The sequence below is a fragment of the Daldinia decipiens genome (genome assembly GCF_022478715.1).
Source record: "Daldinia decipiens strain CBS 113046 unplaced genomic scaffold F4813scaffold_9, whole genome shotgun sequence".
NCBI lineage: Eukaryota > Fungi > Ascomycota > Sordariomycetes > Xylariales > Hypoxylaceae > Daldinia > Daldinia decipiens.
In genome coordinates this window covers 116067-131448 of record NW_026054552.1, presented here as the reverse complement: position 1 = coordinate 131448, position 15382 = coordinate 116067, and the positions used below count along the sequence as shown (strand labels likewise).

General features: G+C 46.5%; 5 protein-coding genes across 5 annotated transcripts; 1 reads left to right on the top strand and 4 right to left on the bottom strand.

Annotated features, from left to right (window-relative positions):
• Nucleotides 1-8: 8 nt before the first annotated feature.
• F4813DRAFT_352809 (Mog1p/PsbP-like protein) lies at nt 9-1671 on the bottom strand. The gene is made up of 3 exons (XM_049242556.1): nt 1286-1671; nt 992-1207; nt 9-875 (listed from the first exon to the last, which is right to left on the bottom strand). The coding sequence occupies exons 1-3, from the start codon at nt 1360-1362 to the stop codon at nt 557-559; spliced, it is 612 nt and encodes a 203-aa protein (XP_049101363.1). The 5' UTR covers nt 1363-1671; the 3' UTR covers nt 9-556.
• Nucleotides 1672-2352: 681 nt separating this feature from the next.
• On the bottom strand, nt 2353-5153 carry F4813DRAFT_332102 (uncharacterized protein). The gene is made up of 7 exons (XM_049241143.1): nt 5137-5153; nt 4670-5054; nt 3949-4610; nt 3774-3887; nt 3517-3708; nt 3069-3461; nt 2353-3014 (listed from the first exon to the last, which is right to left on the bottom strand). Exons 2-7 carry the CDS (start codon nt 4932-4934, stop codon nt 2829-2831), a joined length of 1812 nt encoding a protein of 603 aa, XP_049101362.1. The 5' UTR covers nt 4935-5054; nt 5137-5153; the 3' UTR covers nt 2353-2828.
• Nucleotides 5154-8772: 3619 nt separating this feature from the next.
• On the bottom strand, nt 8773-9612 carry F4813DRAFT_379729 (putative metallo-beta-lactamase domain protein; the record flags this gene model as incomplete). Its single annotated transcript, XM_049245488.1, has 1 exon — nt 8773-9612. The coding sequence occupies one exon, from the start codon at nt 9610-9612 to the stop codon at nt 8773-8775; it is 840 nt and encodes a 279-aa protein (XP_049101361.1).
• A 705-nt stretch (nt 9613-10317) lies between these two features.
• Nucleotides 10318-13511, top strand: F4813DRAFT_352790 (ubiquitin carboxyl-terminal hydrolase). Its single transcript, XM_049242555.1, has 8 exons — nt 10318-10481; nt 10566-11066; nt 11135-11371; nt 11424-11534; nt 11597-12387; nt 12443-12641; nt 12693-12727; nt 12782-13511. Exons 2-8 carry the CDS (start codon nt 10982-10984, stop codon nt 12881-12883), a joined length of 1560 nt encoding a protein of 519 aa, XP_049101360.1. The 5' UTR covers nt 10318-10481; nt 10566-10981; the 3' UTR covers nt 12884-13511.
• Nucleotides 13507-15318, bottom strand: F4813DRAFT_352786 (N(6)-adenine-specific DNA methyltransferase). The gene is made up of 5 exons (XM_049242554.1): nt 15134-15318; nt 14774-14942; nt 14429-14545; nt 14026-14218; nt 13507-13868 (listed from the first exon to the last, which is right to left on the bottom strand). Exons 1-5 carry the CDS (start codon nt 15160-15162, stop codon nt 13657-13659), a joined length of 720 nt encoding a protein of 239 aa, XP_049101359.1. The 5' UTR covers nt 15163-15318; the 3' UTR covers nt 13507-13656.
• Nucleotides 15319-15382: the final 64 nt, after the last annotated feature.

The following is a 15382-nucleotide window of genomic DNA, read 5'->3' as shown; positions in this document are numbered from 1 at the left end:
ATAACCTCTTGATCATACGAACCTTGATATTCATAGTAAAGTACCTATAGATTGACACTCTATACAAATGCCTAGGTAGGTAAATACTAACGGTCACAGCCAAGACAGCCTTTAGTCCGTCTTCTTGAAGCAACATCGCCTCTATCTAACCCTAGTCGTAGGGTAATTGGGATACTATCTAGGCTACCTAACATAACTGCCTAGGTACCGAACGCGAGACAAAAATCCCTCCTTATCTACCTAAAGCAACGGTCATATGTCATTTCCATATCCACTTCCCTAACTTTCCTACCGCCGAATATGCATGCTAGCCCCTATCCATAACTACTCGTTCGTGATTCGTATCAAAGCCGAAGCCCAGAGGGGCTGCGGAACATGGACAAACAAAGGAAATAGTGTTCCTTGAAATATCCCCCAGCAAAGCCTCGTCATGCTCTTCCCCTTCTTGTGATTCCTGCTCTTTGTAATTTAAATCCGACTAATCGCACGACAACGCTATTTCTACACTCCCATTGGCAATGTAGTATATCCCATTATTTCCCAACTCCTGCGCCGCTTAGACCTCGTTGAAGAGACCCCAGTCCTTAACTTTGAAGGTCTCCCAGATCTTAGCGGCGTAATCGACGGCGTCGCCGATGAGCTTGCCCTGCTTGCCGAGCTGAAGGTCGACGTCGTCCTCGTCGTACTCGCCGCGGATATGCGGCACGTTGATGGTAATGAGTAAGTCCGTCTTCTCGCGCTCTAGCCGTACTAGCGTCAGAATGATAGCCGTGAAGTCCGTCTTGCTGACCGGCCGCTGGGGCTTATCGTCCGTGTGCTTATCGGGCTTTTGCGTCGTGTGTGTTGCGATCAGCGTATAAGCGGGGATCTCGTCGCTGTTCGGAGTGCAATGGCGCGCGTTAGTCTTCGAAGGGATCGTGGGGGTGTCGGAAGGAATGAACGAATGGATGAACGAATGAATGCGCAAGATTGGTTTTAGTATGATACGTACTCTAAGCGGGAGAACACAGTGGGTGTGGTATTCCAGACCTTGACGTTGTCGAGGTCTTCTCCTACAAGTTCCTCAAGGTGCGTAGTCAAGGCGCGACCGTCTATCTCGGGACCGCTGCCCGGGCCGCCAACGCGCTCGTTGATGTCGAAGATGATGCTGGTGAAGCCATCTTTGTCGATATATGCTTCTTGGTGGTCGGGAACTTGTCTTATAAGACTAATACACGGTTAACCAGACAGTTAGTGTTGGAGTATATTCGGGATATAAGATATAAGAGAGTATCTGCAAACGTACCTCACGTCGGCGAAGCTAGCTGGGAGGTCGCAGATGAGAGCTCCTCCGTATAGCGGGGTACTCTTGAAAGTCGTCATCGTACACGGTAAAAGTAGGGTGTTGCGAAAGGAAGATTGAGTTTGGATTTGAATATGGAATAATTAGATGGGGAGATTAGAATTTAGAGTACCTATGTTACTCGGATTTGGTGGGACATTAGCAATAGTTTAAATATTTGTCAAATCGTCCTTTCCATGTACGATATCAAGCTGATCAATGGCAAGCTAGTTCCCTACATGTATAGTTCTCTATTCCTTGCTGGTCTGCGCCTGCCTGCGTCCAACATGCTGCATGGTACATGTGCTTGGTGGGGTAGTAGGATGGGCAGCAGATGATGTAACTTGCATCTTTGCGACACACACCTTTAGTGCCTTATTGGCCTACCTAAGGTTAGGTTCCTAAGCCTAAATTAGTAACGGCGAATGAAGGCGAGCAGTAGAGAGCAAGTATCTTCTCATCTTTCTTCCCTAACTCATACTCACCTATAGCCGTATTCTATAAGTGGAATTCTAATGAGACTTCGGTTAATAATTTTGACGGTAAACCTATTTAAATGTAATGCCATCGGAAGTCTCAAGTTCTACATCGCTAATCAGCTAGCTAATTAGTATAACGGAACAAAAGCCTATAAACATCATAATAAAGACTGGTGCGACTTTCCCTGGCCTTCAAGTAATATCGTATAGTATGATACACGTTAGCTACGCCATATAGCTTGAGTTTTTGGTGGATTATATGTATGATACGGGTAGTATACACTGAGCCTCTATAGTCAGTCAATATACTTCAAAATATATAAGACGTGGAAGAATAGCAGCCAGCTGAGAGCACTTGTATAATCCAGCCTCTTCGCCACCCCTTACTACATTCCTTAGACATTAAGTTGCAAGCTTGAAGTTGGTAATCGTTGGTAACCCCCATCAAAAGATTTCAACCATTTATAATGTTGGCGCGGATTATTCATAGCTAGAATTGTCATGTATAGACTGACAGGTAATCGTCAACTGGACGAGATCATACACAGATATACCTCACACCCTTTCTTGCTTTAATGAACCCAACCTCATTATCGATTCAGCCATTAAATACTTGCCTGAGCTAATCTAACAATCCATTCCACCCTGCCCGTCATTCCAAGACTGCCTCACTGTTGACAACCTAGTTTAGTTCTTAGGCTTCCTTATAGTTCCTTCCAATACCGATCCCACCAAATTCCACCGTGTAAATAATCGTACTTTGTTTTCCCTAGGGGTATCATCGGTAATAATGAAAGTCTAGAATGCAAATGGATATATATGAAATGAAAACAAAAGAGGAGCATCTTGGGTATATCGCGATCGACCACCCCGCCCCTAATGCGCCGTAATTCAAGAATTTACCCGTAATAGTTAACAACCCCAGTTATTAATGGTACTGGGGGGGTTGATTAACTAGGCCGCTTCCCCATGCATGTTTATCATAATTTTCCTTGTTGAAATTTCGTAAGGGATTCCGGCCAGACCGCCTAAACGCGGGAAGCTAGGTCCCAAGATTTCGGGGATCGGCTGGACTCCTTTCGGACGGCCCAACCCTTGAGGGCCAGGAGGATAACTTCCCAGGCCATGATCAGACCGACTAACCCCATAGTAACGGTGTAGAAGAACATGGCGTCTAGGTCGTAGTGGATCATTCCCCCAACTGTATCGTTGGCCTGTTATTCTTGTTAGCTCCTGAAACGCGGTACAGTAACTGGGATCCGACTTACGCTCGCCATGAAGATGGTACCCCCTGAAATGAGTCCAAATGCGGTAATAAGCTCAGTCGGAGGTCGAGATGGCAGGATCGAGCGCGGGGGCTTGAGATATACGAGCATGTACGTGAACCCTCGAGCAAAAGAAGCGCCAGTTAAAAGGTTGCCCCACTGCTTGTGAACCATGCTGGAAACCATGTTGTGCTGCGTGTGCGAGCTCATCATGATACCAAGAAGTAAGATCACAAGTGCCGGAATGGGATTGATGGAAAATTCGTAACCTCTTGGTGCCTGTAAAGCCTCACGTTCCTCATCACCGTACGCGTGGTTCGGATGCGAGAGAGCTGCATCGTACACCGTAGTATTCAGGAGTTCCCGAATCCGCGTCGACTCAATGAGCATGGCAAGCTGTATAACCGTATTAGTTTCATCACACATATCGGCCAACACAAGAATGACTTACCAGACCACCTCCGATGAAGAGAACCGTGATGGAGATGTGCTCTAGATCCTGAGGGCTGAATTCATTACCGGAGCTGCCAAGATGCTCCAGGAAGATGTTGGTTGAACCGTAAGTGAAGATAAGCGCACCCTCGACAAATTCCGCAGTTGGCCTCCATTTCTGCGAGCTTTGTTTCGGACGGACATTCCATGCCTGTGTATTTTTTGTAAGCAGTCATGTTCATCGGTTAATTGGGTACGGTGTTCGCTCCGACTTACCCAACCCAGCTCACCGAAACTTCCCGACCACCTTCCGAGAGTTAAAAGGCCGTACCAGAAAAAGATGCCACCCTTGATCCAATGAGCTAAGCCGCTGAAAATACTGTGACCCTCCTAAATTGACCGGTTAGCTCACGAAGACGTAATCCTAACATACCCACTCAGGCCAACTTACAAAGAATCGTCCGAATGTGATCACACCAGTACACAGAGCAATATAACCCAGGATAAGAATAGTACGATCGACGAAGTTATAGGCGAACGTCAAAACTTTCCATGCTCTGGTGGAAATCTTGCCGGCAAATCTGGCGACGAACGAGTTGGTCTTCTTCGAACCTAACATTTCTGCGGGCTTAAAGTGAACATCTTCGAGATCGTCGTAGTGGATTCGTCGGTCGCTCATCTCAATAGGGGATTCCCGACCCACTACGGTCGACAAGGAGTTACTTCTCAAAGACTCGGTATTCGGTTCGGTGCCTTGCCCACTGTCGTTAGAGTGGCGGTATGGGTGAGAGTATAGCGCATCGTTAATGCGTTGGTGCTCAGCCATAGCCTCCGTCGAAACCGGAATGAACGCCTGCTCCTCCTCCTTGTCGACTCCTTCTGTTCTTTTCCTGCCTATTACACCTGCGACGCGACCGACGAGACTGATAAACACTTGCGCGCTGACGACCCAAGTGACTAACCAGCCAAGCTTGTGGTGCGCATTGTTGGGATACAAATCGGGTGTGTTCGCGTTGTAGGTAATACCTAGTACAACGCCGAGCGCGTTCGTGATGAGGAAGAGAAATTGGACGGGGAGCGTATACCGGGATCGCGCAATCGAGAACATGACAGCTAAAAGGAACTGTTAGAATCATTATGAACCTGTCCTGGAGTTGTCAAGATGGTCATACCTAGTGGCAGCATGATTACCCAACCGACGACCATTAGTGCGATATGCGTATATATTTCGACTACGTGCTCTGGATGCGAAAAATACGTGGGCGGGTACGATTCTGGATCTGGTTTTGGATCCTCTTTACTCATATCCATGTTCATATCCATATCCATATTTGTCGCGTCTTCGTCGCCGTGACCGTGGGCAAGAATCGTAGGAATAGCTCCTGCTATGGCGACGAGCGCCAGCGCCTTGAGCGCAAACTGAGCTGTCGACCTCATATCGGTTTAAGTTGTTTGGAATACGTTGAATGGTAAAATTGAGCGGGTCAACCGGGAGACATATATTTACATACCCCCGGCCGAGCTCTTTGTCCTTAGGTGGGTTAGCCCTCGAACGATCTGTACCCTAGCACGGTTAGAAATTGCGCTTCACCGACGTAGGCACTTTTATGAAAGCTGTTCACGGCAAGTAGGTACCTACATGTAGAGCTTATGTAGAAAGCTGGATGTATATAACCATCAAAGACTGGGCAAAATAGTGGTTGGTGGTATCCGGAAGTATGCTACCTCATGTATGGAAGTAGGGAAGTATGGAAGTATGGAAGGACAAACGAGACGAACGAGGGAGAGGAAGGCTTTTCATAAATATCATCTTGGTGGGAGGGAGTGGAAGGTGCATATCCTCTGGAATATATTTATTTTGTACATACCAAGACGGAAAACGGTGTCGGCGCCCTTTGTGCCCATGAGATTGAAGGTAGGTACGGTAGGCTGTAGCTGGGCAGGCGGGTTATACATACAGGCATATACTACGGGTAAGTACTACTTACGTACATGAGCTAGTAGAAATAGTAGAAATAGAAGTAATAGCCCTCTCGTAGATACTTCTTACCTCGTGTAGTCTGAATGTCTGAATGTACCTAACATACTCTTTCCGTTCGATGTTGGCCATTAACAAAAAAAAAAAAAAAAAAAAAAAAAAAAAGCCGGGCCCACCCGGGCGCATTCTTCTTGTCATTTGTTCGCGCCATCTGTTTCTGATGAGCCATCGAGCGATAGCGTTAAAAAAAAAAATAGCACGATGGGTTCATCCGAAGTATCCGAAACGAAACCCAAGAACGAGCGGTATGGGATGTTGATTGAGGCTGTCAAGGGCTTAAAGAAGCTCGCAGAATGGTACTGTGGATATCTTCGGGGCAGGAATGAGTCGTCCTTAACTAATACCCATGTCTAGTCTCATGTAGTGTAATGTAATCGTGTATGTACTTGCTGGCCGAAGGAATACATAAAAATATACGGATTGCATATGTACCTAATCTACCAAATGACAGCATCGGCTATTTGGAAGGTACCCACTTTCCGCTAGGTACATAACCTATGATGTATGTATGCAGAGCGTCGATACCTCACGACTTCGACAGGGTTAGGTATTTCCGCACTTAGCCATGCGACATGGCTTCCTTTACTAGAAGCTTCCCGGCCAATGGTGAATAATAATTTCTGACCTATAGTCTGACCCGAATTATGAAAGGATCAATAAGTTTTTTTTTTCTGACATGAAAGAACGATAGGTATCCGACGACCCCGTCATCCGCAATCGGACATAAAGATGTAGGTTCCATATTCCTCTGGATGTTCCTCTGGATGTATTCCTCCGTGTCACATATCTTTTAAGGTACACGCCCAGCAATCCGCATTGGTTTGGTATAAAGTGAACAGTTTTAAATACTTCCTAGACTTCTCCCTAAAGCTATTATAGTGAATATTTCGTACTCTAAAAAACTTATAGGGTTGGTGATATCTGTTACCTACCTATGCAAGACATGCATATCTGAGCTTAGAAATACTCTTTCATCTGATCATGTGTGGACTCCCCTTACCTTTTCAGGCTGACCGCGCAGGACTTCTCAGCCTTTCGCGTTCTTGGGGAGCCGCGCTAACAGGGATTATGTAGTTCGTCGCTACTAATATAGTGGAGTAAGACAGTATTGTACATAGGTACTTGGACGCAAGGATGCTACACTAAAAAAGCCGGCGTTAATGTACAACACCTCTGGTAGCGCTTACGGATTACCTACCTACCTACATAGTATACAGCTATAGCATCTTCAAATGTTTGTATGCCGGTGCTCTTCCATAAGCGTTATCGACCAGATGGCTGAGACCGTTACAACAGCAATATATGACGTTGGCATAACCTTGCGATCGATCAGCTGAGGCTTACCATATCCCGTACGCGGATTCATGTGTAGTGGTTAACGTATAAATCCCTGGGAGAGAGCCGAGTCTAAATATCGATACAACTTCGATCTGTTTAACTCCGAGAAGGTGTTTCGCCGTTTAACACTATCCCTAGCAACGTCGGTCTATCGCTTGACTAGGGACCGACTGGCTTAGACTGGCTTAGACTGACTGGCTTACCCGGACGCCATCATGCACGAGAGCTGTCACACACTAATTGACGACCGTTTGTATTGTAAATCCTTAAGTCTAAAAGTGAAGAGCGCATGACAAGTCGTACGTACTCATGCGACGAGTCCGATACCCCCTCGGATGATATCTGTGACAGATATGGTCTGGGGTAGGTAGTAAAATGGGAATCTCCATCAGCTAAGCCTCCGAGGAAAGATGGAGGGTGACATTAAGCGATGGTGTAGGTATGTAGTCACAGAGATATTGGGAAACTAATTTCGATGGGGTTTGTCGAGGGTTTGTCATTGAAGCCATTTCTAGACCGATACCGAGTACGAGCGAATATTCGATTACCATATGCTACCACTATACTACTATACTACATACATATGTATGTCTTCGATCTGCAGCAATCCCACATGCCAACGAGACAATCCACAACCAGGTTCTAATACTTCTTGGTAGAGCATGACATGGCCTAGGTATATATATGCATAGTGCATGTATATATGTAGAAGCCCCAACGTCGGCTACTTGGCCAATGGATCTTGCTAGGACAACGGTTCAATTAGATCGATCGATTATATTTTGCCAAGATCTTGGGTGACGAAGACAAGACAGCCCAAAAATACCGGGAAATATATCCGTTTAGACGCTTAGAACGATCGATAACTCCTAATCACCCATTACTAGGTTACATATTTCCCCGTCTTTCGCTCTTCGGAACACAAGTGTAAAGTCGACGCCGAATTCGAGTCACGGTACAAATCGGGACTCCGAGTCCGAACAAGGGATATATCCATCTTGTCTACCTATGTATGTAGGGCGAAGATGGGTCATTACAGTGATTACACAGAATGGGGAACCCGTCAATCATAGCCATTTCCCATTACACCGCCTGACCGTAAGGCTGGCTCGCTGTTGGTACCCATACTTGAATTACATACATCCGCAGCCCAATACTCTTATTTACAGCACATAGGGAGGGTGACTACTATTCCACAAGGCTTTAATTTTGGTAAACTCCGCAAGTCCCGTCCCTTACTACGAAGCCTAATGGACGAGGCCGAATAGAATCTGAAATTTAAATACATTATGTACCTGTAATAAGGATGTACATACGCAGGTACATACACAGGTACATATGTAGGTATAGATATGGATAATCCTAACAGACTTCAACTCACTCCTAGCCCCAACTAATCGACTCCGAGAAGACTGTTGCTTATACAGCAGTTCTTGGCCTCCGGCTTTCCGGAAGTCGTAGCGTAACAGCCCAACGCTACTCAGACGAGCTAGGATCGGCTTTCAAAATTGTATACCTAATTCGATAAAAAAGAAAAAGAAAAGAAACCCGACTCGGCTTCTACGGCATGTATCTTGCCGTAAATCCCGAAGAATGACGACAGATCGTCTGGGATCTTGTTGACGGTTCCCGACATGCTGGTACTACCCCATAATAGCGCTCGTGCCAGATCTATAAACCAGCGATGCGATACAAGATAACGTATCACCGTAGCTATGTTGAATACCTAACCTAGGTAAGTAAATGTATGAGCTGAAATACCTCTCTATCAAAACCGGACTTTGTTTCCACTCATATCCGTTGAAACTTGAGTCTATCACCGGCATTTCAATAACGGCCCCTGCAGCCTACACCGATGTGGTCGGTGTCACGACACGCCCCGTACGTGGGCTGATAACTTTATAAACTTGACCGATCCTTAAGACGCCACGCATCCCCATCCTCCAATATGACCCTGTCTTCGTCCCGGAGCTTCCGCAGGATCTGGACCACACCATTTGCGGCGGGAATGTGGAGAGCTTCCGGGACGTCCCGGTATATAACTTTTACTACGTCCATCGGAGTCCAGAGATGGCCGTCTTTCGCGGAACCCAAGGTTTGTAGAACCTGCTGCTCTCTCTGGTGCCTGTGAGATATATATTCAGCGATAGTAGCACTCGCCTGCGGCAGGACCGGGCCGTGTGCTGGATATGCGCGGCCTCCTACTAATTTTTCCATCTTCGCTAGACTCTTGAGGTAGGTTCCGAGATCTTCGAAGACGGATGTGCCCTGCCCTAAAACGTTGTCACCTGTGAATAGCGCGTCTTCTTCCTGCAGGACGAAGACTATGTGGTCTGCAGCGTGGCCCGGAGTATGGACAGCTGTCAAAGTAGCTCCTTCGACCTCAAATTTCTGACCTTCTGAAATATCTAGTTGACCTTCTGTCGGCTGGTTTTTATAGATGGCTGTTTGTGGCGAGTGCTCTAATAGCTGGCCGATGCCTCCCGTGTGATCGTGATGCCAGTGAGTGAGAAGAGCACTTTGGATGGTGGCTTTCTCCTCTTCGAGAGTCCGCGTTAAGGCCGCAATCCACGAGGGTTTGCCCTCGCCCGTATCAATTAATAACCTCTTGGGGCCTGTTCCGATCAAATACGTATTGGTGCCCTGAAGAGCGAATTTGCTCGGATTGCCACCGAGAATACGGATACAAGCGGGACTTAACCGCTCAACCTCTGGGATGTGGACAAGTTGGGAGGCCATGGTGGTTTTAGAAGCTATTCGGAATGCTTTCATACCACTGTTAACTAGGTCAAATTATATGTAACTAGTCAAAGGATAGCTTGTAATAAGCCAGCCACGTAAAAGGACGGATGCACCAAGTTACCAAGTTGAGGATGTAAATCATATAGATATTGATCTTGTATTATCTATTAACTGAGAGCAGTGGTAGATTATGATATCAGCGATGAGGACAGAATAAGGTGCAATTATGCCATGAGCTGCACGAGGTGCCTACCATTCTGGGGATCGTATCTGAGATAAGGTAGCAGGGTAGAGGGTAGAGGGTAGACAGGTAGACAGGGTAGATGCACTTGGAGATGATTGAAATGCCGAGGTCCCAACGATATAAGATTTCCTTATGTAGGTCATCACCTTCAGGTACCGACTTTAATTTTAGGTTAGCATCGATGTTACTTACTGCCTACTAGGAACTGATAGCGACATGACGGGAAGGGCTCATCCCCTAGGTAGGTTAGGTTAGCTATTTGTTCCGCTTCAGCGCTTGTCTAGGAGGTACTATACTTAACCTAAGCTTAGGTAGGTTGCCTACCTGTAACCATGGCTGGCATTAGGTAGCTGCATAGCTGCTATGACCCCTGATCTTCCCGTTAGCGCGCTCGGATAAGCAAGATAAAAATGCCCGTAAATCAGGTGCCGATAAGAATTTCTAGCATGTTGCTTCACCTGTAATCTGTACCTATCTTGCGCCTATTGAATGACGCTGCACGGCGTCTAGTTAATAATTATTTTCTGTACGTGAGGTGAGGTAGGTTTGGCACCGTGCAAGCTTTTTGGCAACAAATCGTCTAATAGCTATCCTAACTTCGTATCGTAGCTTCGAAAGCTTTGTACGTTTCTAAAGAGCTGTTTGCGTAATTAATAACTACCTCCTGCCTTATAACTAGAGCTAACTAATACTGGGGAGGCTGAAGTAAGAGGGAATCTTAGAAGTCGAAGCGAGCGCATCGCCAGTAGCTGAGCTGCATTTTCCGTCTCTTGCAAAGGCACATTTACATTCGCATTTACATTCACATTCACATTCGCATTCACCCCACGATCGAACACGATCGAACTCTACTCATCCTCTTACACGGGCCTCGCTATAGCGCATTACCCTCCTTAATTCCGGGCGACGGTCGTTAAATCGTTCGGTCGTTCGAGCCTTTCGTTATCGCAATTTTGTCCTTCTCATTTCCGACGCCGCCCGCCTCTTAATTACACTCGACCGAATCCTCCTCCCTGCGCGGCTGTCATTGCATACATATTCGCCAATTCATTGAAGAACTTCTTTCGTATACCTGTTATAAGTCTATTGCAATCATAGGATCATAGGATCATAGTAGGAAGCATGGCTGCGCGACCTACCACTCCGGCGTCCCCTAAAAATGTCAAGATCAACTCGCCCACACCGGGGACGCCCTTGTTTGGCTGTGGTTAGTTATTTGGTTCCAAGCTTGCAGGATATAATGTCTTGCTGTGGTATATACTGAAGCCTTTCTAGAGCACGTTCAAATACTACTATCCAACAACCCAGATGTCCTAAACAACTCAATCCAATACTATAAGATGTTGCTGAGAGTCATCTTCGACGGCAACCCCCTGGTACCGCAGACTTGCAAGGGTCCAGATGGGCTGATAACTACGTCTCTAACTTCGAACTACCTCTGCTTGCAATGTTCTGTCATTGTTACCGAAGAAGAGCGCACAAAACATGCGAACAAGAAGAGCCATCGGTTTTGTAAGTCTCAGGTGAACATATGACATGTCGAATCTCGGCTGACTGGTAACAGATGTCGACTCAAGGAGTGGCTCACTATATTGTCAGTTCTGCGAAGACTTTGTATGGGACCCAACTCTGGACGATCTCAGGGTGAGAAAGATAGGGACTGGTTCATTCTCAAGTACGTTGGCACGCCCCCTCCCCCCCCGGATCTTGCCATAAGCAATAGTCTAACATATTTAGGTCGTAAGAGAAAACACGAAGAGATGTTTTCGGATGCTGTGAAAGATCCTTTAAAGGATGATCCTAGATATATATCCTCTAATACCACCATCGCATCGTGTAGGGCAGACGGGCTCCGAGGAATCTACAATGCCGGTGCGACTTGTTACCAAAATGTTGTATTGCAGAGTTTTCTTCACAACCCCCTACTAAGGAACTTCTACTTGAGCGACGGCCACCAGAGCAGCGATTGCCAGGTACCTCACTGCCTTAGCTGCGCCATGGACGATATGTTCCAAGACTTCTACGCCCTCGAAAATACTAACGGTTACACGGCGGCCAACATATTGTCCGGTTTTTGGATATCCGAAAAGAAGGCGTTTGAGAACCTAGTCACTACGAAGGAACAAGACGCGCATGAATTCTTTCAGTTCTTGGCCGAAGAGTTACACGAGAGGAACGGAGATGGCAAGAAGCCCGAAACTGGCAGTGAGCATAGTTGCAATTGCATCATCCACCAGACTTTCTACGGCAAGCTCCAAAGCCAGACGACTTGCCAGCACTGCGGTGGTGTTACCAATGCAATAGAGTCTTTCCTTGACCTAAGTTTGGGTCTGGAGAACCTGTCACAGAAGAGGGGCAAGAAGGCCCTCAAGACCGCCGCGTCACTAACATTGCAAGAATGTCTTGACGAGGAGTACATTAAATCCGACAAGTGCGAGTATCGGTGTAGGAACTGCAATTCATCGCAACAAGCGCGGAGAGATCACAGCATAAAGCTGCTACCGAATGTACTGTCTATACAGCTCAAGGTCAGTATCAGCCATCTGAAGTTTTCAACAGGAACGCTAACATTGAAGTATCCAGAGGTTCGAGTTCAAACAGGGGAGTCGTGATCGTGTTGCATCCAAGATCAGCACGAAAGTACAGTTTCCGTTACAACTAAACATGCTTCCATATACCACACGTAGTCGAACGTCAGATGCTCGTGATAGTCAGGAACTAAGGCGATCATGTACATATGACCTATTGAGCGTCGTTGAGCATGTTGGAGAGATCGATACGGGTGAGTTGTATTCTAAACCCTATGTAAGTTTCATTAAGCTGACCTAGACAGGACACTACGTAACGTATTCTCGGGTTGGAGATCAAGTAAGTTTCCCAAGCACCGCAAAACTCAACAGGCAATACTAACATGCGTCCCAGTGGTTCTCGTTTAACGACCACAGAGTCGAGTTGGCCAAGAAATCCGACGTCCTGGGCAGCCAGGCTTATCTGCTATTCTACATCATCCGGTCGCTGGCGTAAAGGGGGCGGGGTGGTGGTGGTTTGTCGTTGGTGGCAAACCAATCAATATACCGAAATGGAATTGGACGGCGGTGTTTTTGATGACGCATTTACACGGTTTGGGGCGCGATGAGCTTACGTTTTTCTTCTTTTTCTCTTCTTTCGGCATTGTGTTGTGTTTGAATAAGATAGAGAAACAGCGCATAGAGTGATAGGTATTATGACCACCTCTATTTCATGTTTTTGGCCTTTGGGTTTTTGATTTGTCGAGTGATAGCGAGTAGGTATATTGCCGGTTTATTGACTAGGCTAGGCACTCAAATGAAGACAGCGAAATGGAGACAATATCGTAAGAGTTGGATGGGGTTTATTGAATAGTCTCGCCCGACGATTCTTTTCACCTATGGTAGCTGTGGCGTTTCCTTTGATCTCTAATATCATCTTTCCATCCTGCTCCCTACCCCCAAGCTCCCACCCTACATCGTTTACAAAACATGGCGTGAGCGAAACACTCGGCCCACCGGAGAGTCTAGAAGTGATGGTATTTGTGAACGATATAATTGTCATAAAGGTTAGGTAGGTAGGTAGGTAGTTATGCTATTCGAGAAGCTTGGTAGTGAAATACGCACGTAGCTCAAACGAACTGGTATTTACGCGATATCTATTTTTTTTTTTTTTTTAAAAAAAAAATGAAGACGAGAGGGAAACATTGGTGGACAGACAAAGGCAATTGGTTAAACTAACTAACTACATACGTCCGTCTTGAAGCATCAATCGATCTCTCGTGCCCGTCTTCACTTGGCCCCCTTGAAGCTCCACGCGTCACACTCAAAGTTGGCATAGCAGTAGAACTCGTTGCTAAGCCCGCGCGTGTGCACCGGCTCGTACGTAGTGGTCTGCGCGCCGAGGGACCGGTATAGCTTCGTTATTAGCGGCTCCATGCGCTCGCCCGTGGTGACTATGAGGCGCGGGCGCGACCGGGACATCCAGCGGATGGTTAGAGCCACTGGCGTGTGTGTGTTAGTTGGGAGTAGGGGGGAGAAGTAGTAGTAGATAGGATGTTGTGTACGTGGGTGTATGTATATATGAAGAGAGAAGGAGAGAGAGGGGGGAAGGCAAGGCAAGTAGGGGGGAAGGCAAGTAGGAGGGGAGGGGATACATACTTTTGGTCTGGCAGTCCTCGCTGAGAAAAGGGGGGTCGCATATGATGCGGTCGGCGCTGCCTTTTAGTTCTGCGGGAAGCTTGATAGGGTGCAGGAAGTCGTAGAATACGAACTCGGGGAAGACGGAGAAGCGCTGGTCGTGCTCGAGGAAGACGACTTTCTTTGGCTTGGGGGTGTCGGCGTCTGCTGCGTTCTGAGAGGAGGGTATATTGATGTTAGTGTTCTACGTCAACTTCGGTGTATTTACCGTGTATAGGGTTAGAGAGTAAGGGGGAATGAATATATATATATGTTTTGTGAAATAATGAAGCCCTTTGTTTCCCCCTTCTCCTAGCTACTAACTGACTGGATAGGAAGACATGATATAATAATAGAAGTTTGGGTTGGACATATTAGAACTCACCAACAGATTCTTCAGCGCAATAAACACGGTAGGCACTGATACCACAGCAACAACCTCGTCCTCGCGTATGCCATCTAGAAGCTGCTTCGCATACAGAATAGCCGTCTCGTCCGAGTACTGCAACACACAGTTAGCCTTCTATTGTCTATTTGCTTCTGTCTCGTCTCCCTTCATCTTCCCAGCTAGCGATCTTCTCCCTCCCTCTCTCTCTCTCTCTCTCTCTCTCTCTCACACACACACACACACACACAAATATATATACCCCAGACCGATCCAAACGACCCCGAAGAAAAAAAAAAAAAAAAAAAAAAGAGAGAAGAAATCGAAATGGGCATAAGAACATACCCAGAACTGCGACTTATTCCAGTCCTCGGTAAACGCATCCATAGACAGCGGCTGCGAGATGACACGTTCGTCCTCAGCCACCGCCTTCAGCTTCTCAAACTTGTCGACGTGTGCATCGCGCTCTCCGTAGAACTCCTGCAGCGCTGCGAGAGCGTGGGACGAGAGGGTTCTACAGGCCAGTTTTAGTATATCGCAAACTACTGAATATAGGGAGGGAGGGCACCGAGTATATAGTGTGGAGGTTAGCAGCTGTATATAATCTGTATATGCTATGGAGACGGGATATGTGCAGCAGTCATAAGAGGTATGTGTTTAGGTAGGTATTTATCATCATCTCGCAGCCTGAGCTGGCTCACTTACATTTGTTCGTCGTCGCTGCTTTCGGCCATATTGCGCAGACATTTACGAATTGATTTTAAAGAAAAAAAAAAGAAAAGAAAAGAAGAAGGAAATCTACGTTGTTAAGTAAGACTTGATTTGATCTTATTTTCGTTAGGTGTTGTTGGCTTAGGAATAAGTTGAATAAGTTGATGAGTTTTCGCCGGGCGCAAAAGAAAAAAAAAATATTTTAAGAGCAAATCTCAGTCGCAAACTCAAGACCATAGCAAA

Bases quoted from the DNA above. Each gene is read 5' to 3' on its own strand.
- F4813DRAFT_352809 (XM_049242556.1), bottom strand. From the start codon at position 1,362: ATGACGACTTTCAAGAGTACCCCGCTATACGGAGGAGCTCTCATCTGC. The intron at 1,208-1,285 runs GTACGTTTGCAG...ACCGTGTATTAG, and splicing joins GCTAGCTTCGCCGACGTGAG to TCTTATAAGACAAGTTCCCG. The intron at 876-991 runs GTACGTATCATA...CACTCCGAACAG, and splicing joins ACTGTGTTCTCCCGCTTAGA to CGACGAGATCCCCGCTTATA.
- F4813DRAFT_332102 (XM_049241143.1), bottom strand. From the start codon at position 4,934: ATGAGGTCGACAGCTCAGTTTGCGCTCAAGGCGCTGGCGCTCGTCGCC. The intron at 4,611-4,669 runs GTATGACCATCT...AGTTCCTTTTAG, and splicing joins GGTAATCATGCTGCCACTAG to CTGTCATGTTCTCGATTGCG. The intron at 3,462-3,516 runs GTAAGTCATTCT...ACGGTTATACAG, and splicing joins TCTTCATCGGAGGTGGTCTG to CTTGCCATGCTCATTGAGTC.
- F4813DRAFT_352790 (XM_049242555.1), top strand. From the start codon at position 10,982: ATGGCTGCGCGACCTACCACTCCGGCGTCCCCTAAAAATGTCAAGATC. The intron at 12,388-12,442 runs GTCAGTATCAGC...TGAAGTATCCAG, and splicing joins TACTGTCTATACAGCTCAAG to AGGTTCGAGTTCAAACAGGG. The intron at 12,728-12,781 runs GTAAGTTTCCCA...CATGCGTCCCAG, and splicing joins ATTCTCGGGTTGGAGATCAA to TGGTTCTCGTTTAACGACCA.
- F4813DRAFT_352786 (XM_049242554.1), bottom strand. From the start codon at position 15,162: ATGGCCGAAAGCAGCGACGACGAACAAAT. The intron at 14,943-15,133 runs GTAAGTGAGCCA...ACTGGCCTGTAG, and splicing joins AGCAGCGACGACGAACAAAT to AACCCTCTCGTCCCACGCTC. The intron at 14,219-14,428 runs GTGAGTTCTAAT...CCCTCCTCTCAG, and splicing joins TTGCGCTGAAGAATCTGTTG to AACGCAGCAGACGCCGACAC.